Genomic DNA, 17,241 nt, shown 5'->3' with positions numbered 1-17,241 from the left:
CGACTTTTCAATCTGTTCTCCATTCCCATGCCTGTCTCGGAAATCCCCATTATATTTGTTATATCATTTATATATAGGTGACCAGGTGACCAGAGCAGAACATATCCAGAGGAGTTTATTCTCTATCCCATTCCTTCGGAATGCAAAGATTGTGTTTCATTTCCCTTTGCTGTGACTGAGAAGGTGTTTCAGTTGAGCTGCTATCTATCATGCCCAGGTCTTTTCCAAGAGGTATGTTCTAGATGGGATGTTTACCCTTGGCACATGTCTTTAAAAGGTTTGGATTTGTTTCCACTTTCAGATTTTGAGAAATCAGATAAATGTGTAGCTCCCTACAACGTGAATTTTCTAGCCGGGGTTTCATTACATTAAGGAACAATGATGGATAACCAGTATCCACACTTGTGTTTCCCGCTGCTGCCTCTTAAGGTTCCGCCACCCTGACATGTAGGAATTATTGATGCACGGAGTATTATAAAATATTGACTTGGCATTAGAAGGGACAGTTGTTCATAATTCATTTCCCTGAATTATGAAAATGTCATTTCTCAGTGTGTGAAGAGCAGCCAGCCTGCTTCATCCATGAAAACAGCCTCCAGTAGTGCATGTAGAGTCTTATACTAATATTGTATCTCCATTCAGGCATTTGAACTGTGACCATCACCTTAGACCCTGGGCACGTACAGGAAATCAGGGGAACATATGGTATATGCAGGAGACACCATTCTGCCTTAGAGTTGGACACCTTCTCCCCTACTCCATGTTAGATTCCAACACAACCAACTTCACCAACCCCTCCACCTTCATTCTGCAGGGCATTCCTGGCCTGGAGGCTGCCCATGTCTGGATCTCCATCCCCTTCTGCACCATGTACATCATAGCCATCTTGGGGAACTGCACCATCCTGTTCATTGTGAGTATGGAGCCGAGCCTCCATGTCCCCATGTACTATTTCCTCTGCATGCTGACCATCACTGACCTGGTCCTGTCCATGGCCACTGTGCCCAAAATGCTGAGTAACTTCTGGTTCAATTCCAGAGAGATCAATTTCAGTGCCTGGCTCACCCAGATGTACTTCATTCACTGCTTCTCAGCAATAGAGTCTGGGATCTTGGTGGCGTTGGCTTTGGATCGCTACGTGGCCATCTGTGATCCCCTGAGACATTCCACCACCCTCACAAATTTTGTTGTGGCCAAGATTGGCCTGGCTGTGCTGCTGTGAGGCAGCATACTTGCATTGCCTTATCCGTTCCTAGTGAGGTGGTGGCCATATTGCAGAACCAACATCATCCCCCACTCCTACTGTGATCAGATTGCTGTGGCAAAGCTGGCCTGCACCGATACCCACGTCAGTAGTTACTATGGCTTCTTTGTGGTATTCTCTGTGATTGGTCTGGATGTGCCTTTAATCACCGTGTCCTATATCCAAATCCTCAGGACCATATTCAGCCTCCCAACAAAGGACTCCCGGCTGAAAATTTTTGGGACCTGCGTTTCCCACCTTTGTTGTATATTATCTTTCTACCTTCCAGAATTCTTCTCCTCTCTCACACACCGGTTTGACCACAAAGTGCCCCTACATGTCCTTGTTCTCATTGCCAATGTGTACCTTCTGGTGCCCCCCTTGCTTCACCCCATCATCTATGGGGTGAGGACAAAACAGATCCGGGACAGGCTGCTCAAGCCCTTTACTCGTAAAGGGACCTAAATTTTTTATCTTGGTACTCAGGCTCTGTGCAGAGATGGCTGGTAATATGGTGCTGGGCCCTCTTTCCTGAATCAATTCCTGGACAGTGAGAGAAACATGAAATCCTTTTATGAACTTATTGTGCTGTGCCATCATGGCAATCTGGGGAATCAGCCCATGTATATATAATTCACTGGTTTTCCCCTTTTTAATTGCTGGAACCTGGACCTCTGCAACCACCCCTTGCCCTGGCTCTTCCACCAAGGCTCCTTCCCTGCTGTGCCTCTTCCCCACAAAGGCCCCACTTCAGTTGCTCTCTTCTCTCTTCCCCTCCCCTTGTCAGTCACTGTGTTGTTTTCACCTCCACTCTCCCCACTCCCAGATGTACGGGAGCCATTTCCAATTTTGTAGGTGTTGCCACTTTAACCATCTAGTTTTGTGTCAGTAGAAAAGTATTTAATTCCTATATAAAAGAAATAAAAGTAAATATAGAGCCACTCAGCTCTAATACAAACATTTAGTGACTTCTTGTGGGAAGTCACATAGGGGACACCATTCAGGATTAAAATGTTAATATATATGTGACGGGATCAGTCACAGAGATCCTCCTGAAACTGTCACCTGATGTGCTGAAATTACCTCTGAGCCAGTCTTCCCTGGCAGTTTGGGATTTGCAGAACCCTGTCTTGTTGAACCAGACACGCCAGCCTGCTGCAACACAGACCCAGGGCCTGGACTACACCCCCAAAGCTGCAGACTTAACTGGGAACAGCTCAACAAGTTACCTGTTTCCAGCACCCAAACACCCAGCTTCCAATGGGATCCAAACCCTGAATAAATCTGTTTCACTCTGTATAATGCTTATACAGGATAAATTCATAAATTGTCCGCCCTCTATAACACTGATAGAGAGATATGCATAGCTGTTTGTTCCCCCAGGTATTAATCACTTACTCTGGGTTTATTAATATACAGAAGTGATTTTATTAAGTAAAAGGTAGTATTTAAGTGGTTTCAAGTAATAAGAGACAGAAGAAAGTAAGTCAAAAAAGCAAAAAAAAGCAAAAACAGGCAAATCTAAATCTAATACATTAAGAAACTGACTAGAGGAAATATCTTACCCTCAAAGATATTCCAATAATTTTCCTTAACAGACCAGCCTTCTTCCTATTCTGGGACCATTCCTTTCCCCTGGTACAGTCTCTGTTAGATCCAGCAGACATCTCCAATGGTAACCAGGTGTTTTCTCATGACTGGTGCCTCCTTCGTCCTGCTCCACCCCCCTTTTATAGCTTTGGCACAAGATGGGAATCTTTTGTTTGTGCTCATCCCCACCCTTGCCTCATCAATGAAAAAGTAAAAGGATTAAGACTGATTCCAGTATCATGTGACATGGTCACATGTCACTATAAGACCCCCTAGTCTACATTTTTCCTGGGCTGGCCCACACATACACAGGAAAGTTTGCAAATAAATAAGCCATTTACAACCAATTGTCTGGGTCAATGGGAGCCATCAAGATTCTAAACCATCATTAATGGCCTCCAATTTGCAAGAGAATAATAGGACCTCAGAGTTATACTTCATATTTCTAGCTTCAGATACAAAAATGATACATACCAATAGGATGAAAATTTTAAGTAGGTTATAACCTTTGTTATGATACCTTACAAGAGACCTTTTCCATAAAGCATATTCCAATTACATCATATTCACTTTCATAAGCATATTTCCATAAAACATATGGAGTGCAATGTCACAGTACATTCTTACTTTGTTACTAACTCTGTGGAGAGAGAGACCCCATCAAGCTTCCTGGTTTCTATCTCAGCTTTGGGAGGAGAGTAGGTTACAGTATGGGGCAGATATATATGGGCCCTATATAAGAAGACTATACTGGGTAAAGACAATGATCCATCCAGCCCAGGATCCTGTCTTCTGACCATGATCAATGTCATGTGCTTCAGAGTATATGAACAGAACAGGTAATAATCAAGTGATTCTTGCCCTGTCACCCACTCCCAGCTTCCGGCAAACAGAGGCTAGTGACAAAATTCCTGGCCATCGTGGTTAATACTATACTAAATTTACCTATACTCCATGAACTAATTTTACTTTAACCATGTTATCCTTTTGGCCTTCATAACCTCCTCCGGCCAAGAGTTCCACAGGTTGATTGTGAATAAATAATTCTTTTTGTTTGCTTTAGATCTGCTCCCTATTAATTTCATTGGGTATAAAGTAGTTCTTGTGTTATTTGAAGGAGTACATAACATTTCTTTATTCAATTTCCCCACACCTGTCATGATATTATAGATCTTCCTCTGTTATAAATATAAGGGGAAGGTGTCATAAACAGATAAGTAAGAGTTAATAGAACAGAAGTACTTCATATCTCTTTTGGCTGTAAAGGGTTAACAAAATCAGTGAGCCTGGCTGTCACCTGACCAGAGGACCAATCAGGGGACAGGATACTTTCAAACCTTGAGGGAGGGAAGTTTTGTGTGTGCTGTTAGTTTTTGGTTGTTGTTCACTCTGGGGGCTCAGAGGGACCAGACGTGCAACCAGGTTTCTCTCCAATCTCTCCAATACAGGCTCTTATAAGTTCACAATAATGAGTAATAGGTAGATAAGGCGAGTTAGGTTATGTTTGTTTTCTTTATTTGCAAATGTGTATTTGGCTGGAAGGAGTTCAAATTTTTATTTTGCCGAAAGGATTTTAATTTGTACTTGTATACTTAGGCTGGGAGGGTATTCCCAGTGTCTGTAGCTGAGAGACCCTGTAACATATTCCATCTTAAATTTACAAAGATAATTTTTATTATTTTTCTTTCTTTAATTAAAAGCTTTTCTTGTTTAAGAACCTGATTGTTTTTTTATTCTGGTGAGACCCCAGGGGACCGGGTCTGGATTCACCAGGGTATTCGTGGGGAGAAAGGAGGGAAGGGGGAGAGAGAGGCTAATTTCTCTCTGTGTTAGGATTACTTTCTCTCTCAGGGAGAGTCTGGGAGGGGGAGAGAGAAGGAGGGGGGAAGGTCGATTTTCCTCTCTGTTTTAAGATTCAAGGAGTTTGAACACAGTGATCTTCCAGGGTAACCCAGGGAGGGGAAGCCTGGGAGAGGCAAAGGTGAGGGAAAGGGTTTACTTTCCTTGTGTTAAGATCCAGAGGGTCTGGGTCTTGGGGGTCCCCGGGTAAGGTTTTGGGGGGACCAGAATGTACCAGGCACTGGAATTCCTGGTTGGTGGCAGCGCTACAGGTTCTAAGCTGGTAATTGAGCTTAAAGGAATTCATGCTGGTACCCCATCTTTTGGACGCTAAGGTTCAGAGTGGGGAATTATACCATGACAGAAGGGTAACATCTTTATGTATGCAGTAACATATTATTCCTCCTGTGCAGAGGTACAGAATCAACCAGGTTCTTGAAAGAAGATTTTTATTTAAAAAAAAAAAAAGAAAAAAAAAAGAAAAGAATCCTCTGGGTTTAAAATTCTTTTATTTACCCTGTAAAGTTATCTTCCATCCTGATTTTGCAGGTGTGATTCTTTTACTTTTTTTAATAAAATTCTTCTTTTAAGAACCTGATTGATTTTCAGTGTCCTAAAAACAGAGATTTGGTCTGTGCTCACTTTGTTAACCTATTGGTTGGTATATTATTCTCAACCCTCCCCTCAAGAAAGGAGGTGAAGGGGATTGGAGGGATATTTGGGGGGAGCAGGGCTCCAAGTAGCCCCTCCTTGAATGTTTGTTTAATCACTTGGTAGTGGCTGCAATACTGTCCAAGGACAAGGAAAGGAATTTGTGCATTGGGGACGTTTTAACCTAAGCTGGTGAAATATAAGCTTAGGGGGGCTTTCATGCAGGTCCCCACATCTGTACCCTGGGTTCAGAGTGGGGAGGGATACCTGATACCTCATACTCCCCTGAGTCATCTCTTTTCCAAATTGAAATGTCCCAATCTTTTTCACCTCTCCTCATACATTTAATACCTCTAATAAATTGTTGCCCTTCTCTATACCTTTTCCAATTCCAACATATCTTTTTTGGGGATGGGGTGACCAGATCTGCATTCAGGATTCAATATGTGGGCATAGCATAGACCTGTATAGAGGCAATACAATATTTTCTGTCTTATTATCTATCCTTTCTACATGATGGAATAGATGGGGGGGAGGGATAGCTCAGTGGTTTGAGCATTAGCCTGCTAAACCCAAAGTTGTAAGTTAAATCCTTGAGGAGGCCACTTAGGGTTCTGGGGCAAAAATTGGTCCTGGGAGTGAAAGCAGGGGATTGGATTCAAAGACATTTCAAAGTCCCTTCCAGTTCCAGGAGATTGGTATATCTCCAATTATAAAAAAAAAAGTTACCAACATTCTCTTCACTTTTTTTGATTGCCACATTGGGCCAAAATTTTAATCCTATTAAATCACATTTGATTGTGTAAAAAATCTGTATAATTATTTCTTTGGGATTTTCCTCTACTCTTCACTCACCCTCTTTGTACTAAAGGGCAGGAGGCATCTGTGTATATATAAATTGATCATTAAAGGCTATCAGCCCTAACGAGATCTCTCCTAAACAGAAGAAGGGAGTAACTGCATTTCTAGATAAAAAAACAGTTTTCTCTACCTTTTCTGCAAAGGGGTGGGCATGGAAGGAATGGAACCTCCCCAGAAAAGGAAGAGAGAGAGGAGTTGTCGGTCCAGCCCTTTAAAACCATAGGGGCTGGATGATTCAGATGAAGCTGGAGTAGGACAGAGGCACAAGGGCAGACAGGGGACTGTGGTAGCAGAGTGTTGGCTGCACCAGAGACATAGACTCCAACTGGATGAGGAGTCAGGGGCTCCAGGAGTTGGCCCTTGGACACCTTAGAGGGCTCTGACCATATCCCAGTGAATGCTCCAGGGTGATGTTGAAAAAAAAATTACTTGACAGCCCTAGTAAACAGTGAGGTGGCAAAATTTGCTGATGATACAAAACTATTCAAGACAGTAAAGTTCCAGGTACACTGAGAAGAGCTACAAAAAGATCTCTCAGACCTGTATGACTGGGCAGCAAAATGGCAGATACAATTCAATATCGACAAAATGCAAAGTAATGCACATTGGAAAACATCTTTCCAACTATACATAAAAATTATGATGTCTACATTACCTGCTATCGTTCAAGAAAGATATTGAAGTCATTGTGGATAGTTCTCCAAAAACATCCACTCAATGTGCAGCAGCAGTCCAAAAAGCTAACAGAGTGTTGGGAATCATTAGAAAAGGGATAGACAATAAGATGGAAAATATATTGCCTCTATCTATACGTATGCTATGCCCACATATTCAATACTGCATGCAAATCTGGTTGCCCCATCTCAAAAAAGATATATTGGAATTGGAAAAGATACAGAAAGGGCAACAGAAATGATTAGGGGTATCAAACAATTTCTATATGAGTTGAGATGAAAAGGCTGGGAGTTGTCAGCTTGGAAAACAGATGAGTAAGGATGGGGGGGTGAGAGTGGTCTATAAAGTCCTGAAAGGTGTAAACAAAATGAATAAGGAAGTGTTATTTACTCCTTCTCATAACACAAGAACTAGGCGTCACCCAATAATAGGTAGCAGTTTTAAAACAGGTTAAAACAAATGAAAGGAAGTATTTTTTCTGACAACTTATAGTCAATATCTGGAACTATTTGCCACAGGATGTTGTGATGGACAAGACTATAATGAGGTTCCAAAAAGAACTAGTATTGTATCCAGTTTGGTGGCCCCCCCACTACAGGAAGGATATGGACAAATTGGAGATAGTCCAGTGGAGGACAATACAATGATTAGGGGGCTCGCACGCATGACTTACGAGGAAAGGTTGAGGGAACTTATTTAGTCTATAGAAGAGAAGAGTGAGGGAGGATTTCATAGCAGCCTTCATTACCTGAAGGGGGTTTCCAAAGAAGCTAGAGCTTGGCTGGTCTCAATGATGACAGATGACAGAACAAGAAGCATCGATCTCAAGTTGCAATGGGAGAGGTCTAGGTAGGAAAAACTATTTCACTAGGAAGGTGTTCAAGTACTTGAACGGGTTACCTAGGGAAATGGTGGAATCTCCATTGTTTAAGGTTTTTAAGTCCTGGTTCGACAAATCCCTGGTTGGGACGATTTAGGTAGAGTTGGTCCTGCTTTGAGCACTGGTTGGACAAGATGATATCATTTGATAGATATATTGCTTTGACACTCTGTACCCCAAAACAACACACTGGCATTCCCATATTAACCACAGTTATGTAATTGCAACAAATCTTGTACAAAATATGTCATATGAGGTGTCAATGGAAAAGTTACTGTTTGTTGAATATGACCACCATATTTTTATGCATGTACCTACATTTCAAATGCGTTTGTTCCTGCGGTAATTCCCAAAATATAGTAGGCATCTGAAGCTTCTCATAGCCTGAGAGGGGAGGGGTCCAGACTGATATGCTAGAGGGATCAGCTGTGCCCCAGTTCCAGATTGTATCCTCACGAAGTCCATCACAGTGGCATTAAAAGCAGTGTGAAATGCACACCTTGTTGTTCTGAGTGAAATTTGAACTTCATACACTTATGCAGAGATTTTAAGTTTGGTGGCTGGAGATCAAATAGGTCATCATTTTTTTTCCTTTTATGTTTCCTTATTTGAGAAAGGGAAGTAGGGACAGAAAAGCAACAAGATGAGAGAAAACAGAAAATTTCAAAATTCAAGCTATTCAGTTTTTAGGCAGCAGAAAAAGAAAAAGAACATGAGTGTTCATGGAAAGGAGATTAAAATGATCCAGCAACTAACAAGGGGAGGGGAAGAGAGGAGCAAGGGACAAAGGTGGGGTGTTTGCAGGGAAGAGATACAGCTGGTGCAGAGACTTGGCAGAAGAGTCAGTCTAAGGGTCATGGTTCTAGGGGTCCAGCATGATAAGCTGGGGAATCAGTTTATATACAATTCAGTGGCTTGGTCAGGAAAGGATTTAATGTCTCTCTGACTGCCCAGTGAGTGATTCAGGGATGAGGGCCAGCGCCATATCACCAGGCAGCTCTACACGGAGCTTGGCCTGAGACCCATATCACCTGGGGAAACTTTTAGTTTCCTTTATGAGAAAAGAGCTGGAGCAGCCTGTCCCGGATCTGTTTGGTCCTCACACCATAGATGATGGGGTGTAACAAGGGGGGCACCAAAAGGTACACATTAGCCATGAGAATGAGGACATGCAGGGGCACATTATGTCCAAACCAATGCGTGATGGAAGAGAAGAAATCTGGGATGTAAAAAACCAAGATGGCGCAAAGATGGGAGCCGCAGGTCCCAAAAGTCTTTAGCTGGGCATCCTTTGTGAGGAGGCTGAAGATTACCTTGAGGATCTGAATATATGAAAAGGTGATAAAAAAAACATCCAGACCGATCACAGAGAATAAAATAAAGAGGCCGTAGTAACTACTGAGACGGGTGTCAGCGCAGGCCAGCTTCACCACTGCTATGTGCTCACAGTAAGAGTGGGGGATGATGTTGGTTCTGCAATATGGCCACCGCCTCACTAGGAAGGGATAGGGTAATGCAAGTATGCTGCTGCGCAGAACCAAGGCCAGGCCGATCTTGGCCACAACAGAATTTGTCAGGATGGTGGAATGTCTCAGAGGATGGCAGATGGCCACGTAGCGATCCAAAGCTAAGGCCACTAAGATCCCAGACTCCATTGCTGAGAAGCAGTGAATGAAGTACATCTGGATGAGGCAGGCACTGAAATCGATCTCCCTGGAATTGAACCAGAATATATTCAACATTTTGGGCATGGTGGCTGTGGACAGGACCAGGTCGGTGACAGCCAGCATGCAGAGGAAATAATACATGGGCTCATGGAGGCTCGACTCCCACTTCACAATGAACAGGATGAAAAAGTTCCCCAGGATGGCTATAGCATATATGGTGCAGAAGGGGATGGAGATCCAGATGTGGGCCACCTCCAGGCCAGGAATACCCAGCAGGATGAAGGTGGAGGGGTTGGTGAAGTCGGTTGTGTTGGAATCTGACATGGAGTAGGGGAGAAGGTGTCCAACTCTGAGGCACAAGGGTGTCACCTGCATGCACCGTAGGTTCCCCTGACTTCCTGTATATGACCAGGGTTCAGGGTGATAGCTGAAGTACAAATGCCTGGATGGAGAGACAATGTTAATATGAGACACTACATACACTACTGGGGGCTGTTCTTGTGGGTGAAGTAGATTGGTTGCTCTTTATACACTGAGAAATGACATTCTCATTATTTAAATAAATGAATTATGAACAACTGAACATTGCTATGCTAATTCAATATGTTATGATGCTCTATGCATCAATAATTATTGCACGTCATAGTGGGGGAAACCTTAAGAGTGACCAACAGGAAACATGAGTGTGGATATAGGCTATCAATCATTGTTCCTTAATTCAATGAAAGCCAGGCTAGAGAATCCATGCTATAAGGAGTTCCCCTTTCATCTGTTTGCTTAAAATATGAGAGTAGAAAAAACCCCAAACCTCTGTGAAAACGTGCTGGGGAAACATCCCAACTAGAAAACAACTTAGAGAAAAGACCTCAGCATCATTGATAGCAGCTCGAGTGAAACACCTGGTCATTCACAGCAGCGGCCAAAACAAAGACAATGTTTGGATGCCTGAGGAATGGAATGGAGAGTAACCAGCTCTGGACATGTGTTCAAGTTTGGTCAGCCAGTCTCTATAAAGGATATAGCAAATGAAAAGGGGATTTCCAAGACGGGCTCTGAGAATGGGGAGGCTGCCGAATGTGGACAGACTGAGGCTGTTTAGAGAAGAGACAAACAAGGGGGCAAATGATCGAGGACAGCAAAATAAGGAATGAATCTGATTACATTAAAATGGACAGAGAGCATCAAATCTGTAGTTTCTATAGACACCCAGTGCTTCTAAAGTTCTAATTCCCCAAAGCTGAGGAAAACTATCATCAAAACTGATTGGAAGGAAATAGTTAGACAAAAAATGGGAATGAAAATTGAGAGTGTTTTTAATGGAGATAATTAGATAGAGAAAAAAGTCAGGATTCCTCGGTCAAGAAGGTGAAAAACTTTGGCTAAAAAGCTGGTCCATTTGCCAAGTGAAGGCTGTAATTAGGGTGGGGAAGATAAATGTATATCAATGTGGAAAAGGGAAAATAGCCAATAACAAATATCAGAAGTTATGAAAACTGAGAAGGGATGTTGAAGGCATCAGGGGAAAATCCATAATTGGCAGGGCTGAGGATCACAAAAAGGAGGTTATTAAGTATATTAAGAACAAAAGGAATCCTCGAAAAGTTTTAGGGAAATTCCTTTTTTCATGTAAAGCATTAAAATAATTAAGATACTGTTAAAAAAAAAGATTTGAGAAGGTTCGGAAATATGGAAAAGCTGGTATGGAATTAGTTCAAGAAAAACATTCTATAGTACAGGTAATGCCATTCACAACAGGGTTTAGGCAAAACCTGGTCTTGTCAAATAAACCTGATTTCACCCTTTCATAGAGCACAGATTTTGCTGATCAAGGGAACCATGCAGATGCAATAAGCTTTGCTTTTCCTGAGGCATTTGATTTATTCGGGGGAAACACTGAGATAAAATAAACATTCTACAACATCCTTAGTGCACACATAAAATGGAATAAAACCGGTGAACTGACAGATGTGAGAAATCAATTGCTAACAGGTCATTATCACTGAATGGGGCTGTTTCTAGTGGGGTTCTGCAGGGATCAGTTCTAGGACCAATGTATTCAATATTTTCATCAATGATCTGAGAGGACATAGAAAATCACTGCAGATAAAACTTTTCAGATGACCCAAAGATTGGCAGAGGGTGAAAATGCGGAGGACAGGGACGGCACATCGATTGATCTGGAGCATTGGTAAGAGTGTCCCATGGAAAAAAAAAATTTTAGTACAGTGAAATGCAAACTTATCCTCTCGTAACAGGAAATGCAAGCCTGACCCACAATCTTGGACACTGTATTATGCAATGCAAGGATCCTGAACAGGATTTAGACGTCATTGTCTAAAACCAACTCATTGTGAGCTCTCAGTGTGCTGCTGTGGCCAAAAGGACTGATATGATCCTTGGATGTATAAACAGGGAGTGGTGAGATGGAGCAGGGGAAGGATCTTACCTCTGCACATGGCACTGGTGAAACCGATTGTACCCATTTTTGGGGTCTGCATTTTAAAAGGATGTTGAAAAATTGGAGAGGGAGCTGAAAAGAGCCACAAAAATAATTGGAGGCTGAAGAAAAAGCCGGACCATGAGAAACTTGAAGGGTTTCATCTATTTAACTTATTAAAAAAACCTGATAAAGCAGATACTTTAATTGAGAGATAACTGTGGGTAGCAATGGGCTGTGTAATCTAGAGGAGAAAGGCAAAGCAAGGCCAAATGGATGGAAGCTGAACATGGACAAATTCCGGCTGGAAATAATGGCCACATGTTCAGCACTGAGGGTGATTAACCATTGGAATAAACTGAGAAGGGAAGTGGTGGACTCTCCAACTCTCCATGTCGGCAGATCCAGGCTGAATGCTTTATTGCAAAATCTGCCTGAAGACTTGTCTACAATGAAAATGCTATAGCAGCGCTGCCTTGGTGCTTCTGTGTAGACATTACTTACACCAAAGACAGGTCTCCTTCCATCAACATAGATAATCCACCTCCTCGAGAAGCGGTAGCGAGGTGGATGGAAGAGTTCTTAAGTTTACATCTTCATGTCTACACCAGGGTTAGATTGATGTTTGGATTTTGTTGTTGTTTCAAAATAGGCAAATGCAACATTAGATTGTATTAGCAAAGGCATAGCATGAAAGTCATGGTATGTGATAGTATTCCTCTATGAAGGACTGGTTTGGTCTCAGCTGGAGTACTGTGTACAGTTATGGCCACCAGTGCATGGAAGGATGTATAGAAACTGGAAAGGATCCAGAGGTGAGTGACGAAGATGACTAAAGGGATGGAATACAAACCATATGACCAAAGGCGGATGGAGCTGGTTATGTTTAGTGTGGGACAGAGGAGATCAAGTGAGGATGTGATAACATTCTTCAAACACTTGAAAGGCTACCATAAAGAGGTGGAGGAAAGCTGTTCTGTCTTACCACAGAGGGCAGGACAAGAGGCAATTATTTCAAACTTCCTCCGTAACAGATTTCAAATAAATTTTAGGAAAAACTTCCTAATTGTAAGAAGAGGACGACAGTGGAACTATGGATAGCCCTTAGTCTACAATGACTAAGACACACATCAATAAGAAGACTTCATTTTCAATTGCTGGGAAGTTTGTCAAATTTTAGGTATTTAGACTGATATTTCCCATGCTGGGTGTCTGCTTCTGGCTGAATTGTCTGTTGAAAGTTTATGGCATAACAGCTCAGCCAATTTATCAAATGGAGCTTGAAGGAAATATGTCTTACCTATGTTGAAAAATTCTTATAACTGTTCAGCGAGGAAGTGACTGTGTCTGTGTATTAACACACAGCTGGCTCCTGAGTCTTTACTCAGTTCTTATTCCAAAGGGTGTTTTGCTTCAGTGGGGTCTCAGCAAAGTATGTGTCCCAGCCTCAGAATATGGCCTTGTACTGTACATCTCTTAAAACCTTTCATCCTGAAGGATCCCCTGTGCCAATGAAATGCAGCCACTTTGGTGCTGGAGGCCATCAGCTGAGTTGGGCAGGGGTTCACAGAAAATAGTGACATTTTGATCAGTGATGCTGTGAAAGGACCACAGTGAAAGGACCACAGACTTGTTCTCTAACCCATCATTCCCATATTGCACTGGGTTTGTTGAGCAGGTGAGCTTCTCAGCAAGAGATGAGTACCTGTGAATTCTGAATGGGAAGTGTCCTCGCTAGGAATCCCTCTCAGGTAGCCGTGTCCCAGGCCTTTCTCACTGCAGCATCTGTAGCAATATCCAATGCCAAGAGCCAGCACAGGGATGTTTCCCATTTATAATATAGCTCTGTGAAGTCCCGGTGGGATTTACTTGGCCTCTAAGGAAGAAGCAGCATTTGAGTGAAAACAGGGTGGAGACAAGCCTGTCTCAGCTTCTCTACTAATTATCCAGCTTTAGGAGAAAACAGTAATTAAGAGACCTTTCCAAAGGGAGATGAGAACTTCTGAGCTCTGTGCTGAGTCAGAGAGGAATTGCCTATTCTGTGTATTTGTGTATATTTTAAAAATGTAGTTGATTAGCAAGAAAACAAGGGATAATGCCTAGATCTCCTTTGGGGCTAACATCTTGTAAATGCCCAGGATAATTGGGTAAATAGTAGAGAGACAGATCTGGAGGAGATGACTGAGAGGAAACTTGAACACTTCTAAAGGTATAGTGGGCTGTAAGGGATCACAGATCAGTAGATCTCACCAGTAACTATGATCAGACTGTGCAGCATCTTTCATTGAAGGTTCTTCAAAATACCAAGCAAAGGAAAGTCACTATGAACATAACTTTGTTATACAGATAGATAAACTGAGGCACGGGGAGATGTGATTTAGCCAAAGTTAGGCAGAAAATGACAGACAGAATCCATCACTCCTGACTTCCCTGATGTAACCATGGTCTCCCCATAGGGCTTCTTGTTTACTACTCCAAGTATTTCCAAGACCTTTTCCCAAATATCGTACATGTTACACATTTTCTTAGGATTTACTATAAGTACCAAATTTTCTGTTATAATGTTTAGCATTAGCAACAAATTTTGCATCATGAGATTTAACAATAACACAAAATCTTTTATCACAGGTAGACATTTCCAGGTATTCTTATTATTCCACACTTTCCATGGACAGTTTCCTTTGTTCAAAACCCTTTGTGTCATTCAATCCTCCCTGAACATTAACATGTTTAATTACTGATTTTCCTTTCCCCTTAGTGTTCCCTTCAGTGGGAATCTCAGTCTAAGGTCATTTTTGGTGTCTCGGTATTCCAGTGTCTGGTGAGGTAAGGATGTAAGGGGACTTTTTGTGTTGGCTAGCTCCCTGTGGAGCAGCTTCCCAGCCCCAGGGTTATGCCCATGCAAAAATTAAACCCGTCCCCATCTCATGTTTTCCTTGTGATCCCCACTCCCAGCACTGCAACCTAGAGAGTTGTGATCTGTGCCATTTGGGCTGAGAAATGTGTTTTCTCCCAGTAGCTCTTTCATAGCTGCTTTCTATGCCCTCCAAACCCAGGGAATTTTCTCCTCTCCTCTTTCAGGTGGATCATTAACATTTTAACAGACAACCATTTATTCCTTAGGATTCACATCCTGCCTTAAAGAGACAGAGTTAGTTTTCACAAGCACATGATGGACAAAGTCCTGAAAAATTGGAAATTGGATGGGGTTACACTCTGTCACCCTCTGCCTATCACTGAGAGGTCAGTTGTGTGACTCCTTCCCTCCAAGAGGTCAGTTACACAGTTCTGTCTCACAGCTGGAGCCACAGGAAGGGTGCCTTGGTGCACAGATGCTTAATCAGCCATTCCGCCCTGGGCATCCTCCCACCATGTGCCAATGAAGGGACATTCCTGTACTCTGACTATCACACTTCCATCTTGCACAGGCCCACTCCTCCAGCATTCATACAATCAATCACAGAATCATAGAAGATTGGCAGGGATGGTGTCCCTAGCCTCTGTTTGCCATAAGCTGGGGATTGGCCACAGGGGATGGATCACTTGATGATTACCTGTTCTGTTCATTTTCTCTGGAGCACGTGGCACTGGCCACTGCCAGCAGACAGGATACTGGGCTAGATGAACCTTTGGTCTGACCCAGTATAGCCCTTCTTATGTTCTTACGTTCTTAAGCGTAGGTTTGGAAGAGACCTCAGAAGGTCATCTACTACTCCAACCCCCTGATCAAAGCAGGACCAACCCCAACTAAATCATCCCAGCCAGGGCTTTGACAAGCTGGGCCTTAAAAAAAACTCTAAGGATGAAGATTCCAACACCTCCCTAGGCAACCCATTCCAGTGCTTCATCACCCTCCTAGTGAAATAGTGTTTCCTAATATGCAACCTAAACCTCCCCCACTGCAACTTGAGACCATTGCTCCTTGTTCTGTCATCTGCCACCATTGAGAACAGCCGAGCTCCATCCTCTTTGGAACCCACCTTCAGGTAGTTGAAGGCTGCTATCAAATCCCCCGATTTGGCTGGTCCTGTTCTCGGACCACTATCTGGTGGCTGTGATGGTTTCTCTCTTCTCAGAGAGCCAGACTGGGCTACTGGAATTTCGAGAACAGGCTGCTGGAGAATGTGGGCTTCGTGACATCCTTGCAGGGGTCCTGGAAGGCCTGGCAGAGGAAGCAGCATACCTTTCTCATGGCATGGCATTTGTGGGGAAGCTGCACACCTGGCTATTCTGCTGTGACTACATCCCTGGCAACAGCCAGCAGAGGGATGTGGTGAGAGGGTTTTTGGAGCAGGTGGTCTTGGAAATGGAGAGGCATCTGGCCTCTAGTCCTGGGGATCCATCCCTCTGCAGAGCATGCCAGGAGAAAAGGGAGGAGCTCCAAGCCCTAGAGGACTATTGGTCCTGGTGTAGCCCAGTGGGCCAGCTTACCTGTATTATATTCATTGCTTTATTTTGCTTTATTACATTTAGTAGTAATGCAAGAATCCTACAGGCTTTTATCCTATAAGATTTGGCTTTAGTAGATAGTGTGAGGCCTGAGGCCTATAACTGTTGGCATAGATAAATGTAAGTAACTCATACGTTATAGAGAACAGACAGTGGCATGCCAGAGGGGGAACTTTGTCCAGTATACTGACATCAGCCACCCACAGAACACAGCAGACACCAGCACGGAACATCGCTGACACCAGCATCCGGAAGGTTCCGGACAAAATGTCTGACCACAGTCTGTTGTTGGGCTTCTGCATCAATTATCTTTTTACTCCTGAAGCCCATTCCATTCTTCTTAGTTTGTTTTTATCATGGGGTGTTTGTGGCTTTAAGATTAAGGAATGTTAGGTGAATCTCCTCCTCCGCCACACACACACACACTCCTCTTCCAAACTCCCTTGCAGAAATCCCATTAGCCATTCCTGTTCACTAAATTTTCTGGTTACTTAGGAACAGGCTTTTTAAGTCCTTGGTCTTCCTGAGTAGCCCCTGGTTAAGGGTTCATGGGTGCTAAAGGACTTAGGGATCAAAGCCTCTTTAAGACAACTCCCCTGTTAGCTGCTCCTGTTCACCAGCAGATAAAAGTCAGGTAACAGACCCCCCATTAACAGCCAGAGCTCAGAGATATAAGAGGAGGAGGTGACAATTTCTGTGCATTAACACACATCTGGCTCCTGAGGTCTTTACTCAGTTCTTATTCCAAGGAGAGTTTTGTCTCAGTGGGACTTCATTTTACCTGAATTAAAAACCAGATTAATGTGCATTGCGTCTTACCCAGCCAGATCAGCTCTCAGCTGCAGTGAATCACAGCGATTGCCACTGAAGTCAATAAAATAACAGCCTATAACTAGGGGTGCTCTTGGAGGACATTACTGAGAGTATCAATTCAGGACAAATTGCTTAG

General features: G+C 43.0%; 1 protein-coding gene and 1 pseudogene across 1 annotated transcript; one reads left to right on the top strand and one right to left on the bottom strand.

Moving 5' to 3' along the window:
* Positions 1–760: 760 nt before the first annotated feature.
* On the top strand, positions 761–1,708 carry LOC115641987 (annotated as a pseudogene).
* A 7,074-nt stretch (positions 1,709–8,782) lies between these two features.
* Positions 8,783–14,121, bottom strand: LOC115641953 (olfactory receptor 52R1-like). Its single transcript, XM_030545297.1, has 2 exons — positions 14,094–14,121; positions 8,783–9,723 (listed from the first exon to the last, which is right to left on the bottom strand). The coding sequence occupies exons 1-2, from the start codon at positions 14,119–14,121 to the stop codon at positions 8,783–8,785; spliced, it is 969 nt and encodes a 322-aa protein (XP_030401157.1).
* Positions 14,122–17,241: the final 3,120 nt, after the last annotated feature.

The sequence above is a fragment of the Gopherus evgoodei genome, unplaced genomic scaffold (genome assembly GCF_007399415.2).
Source record: "Gopherus evgoodei ecotype Sinaloan lineage unplaced genomic scaffold, rGopEvg1_v1.p scaffold_36_arrow_ctg1, whole genome shotgun sequence".
Taxonomy (NCBI): Eukaryota; Metazoa; Chordata; order Testudines; family Testudinidae; genus Gopherus; species Gopherus evgoodei.
This window is presented reverse-complemented; position numbering and strand designations above follow the sequence as displayed.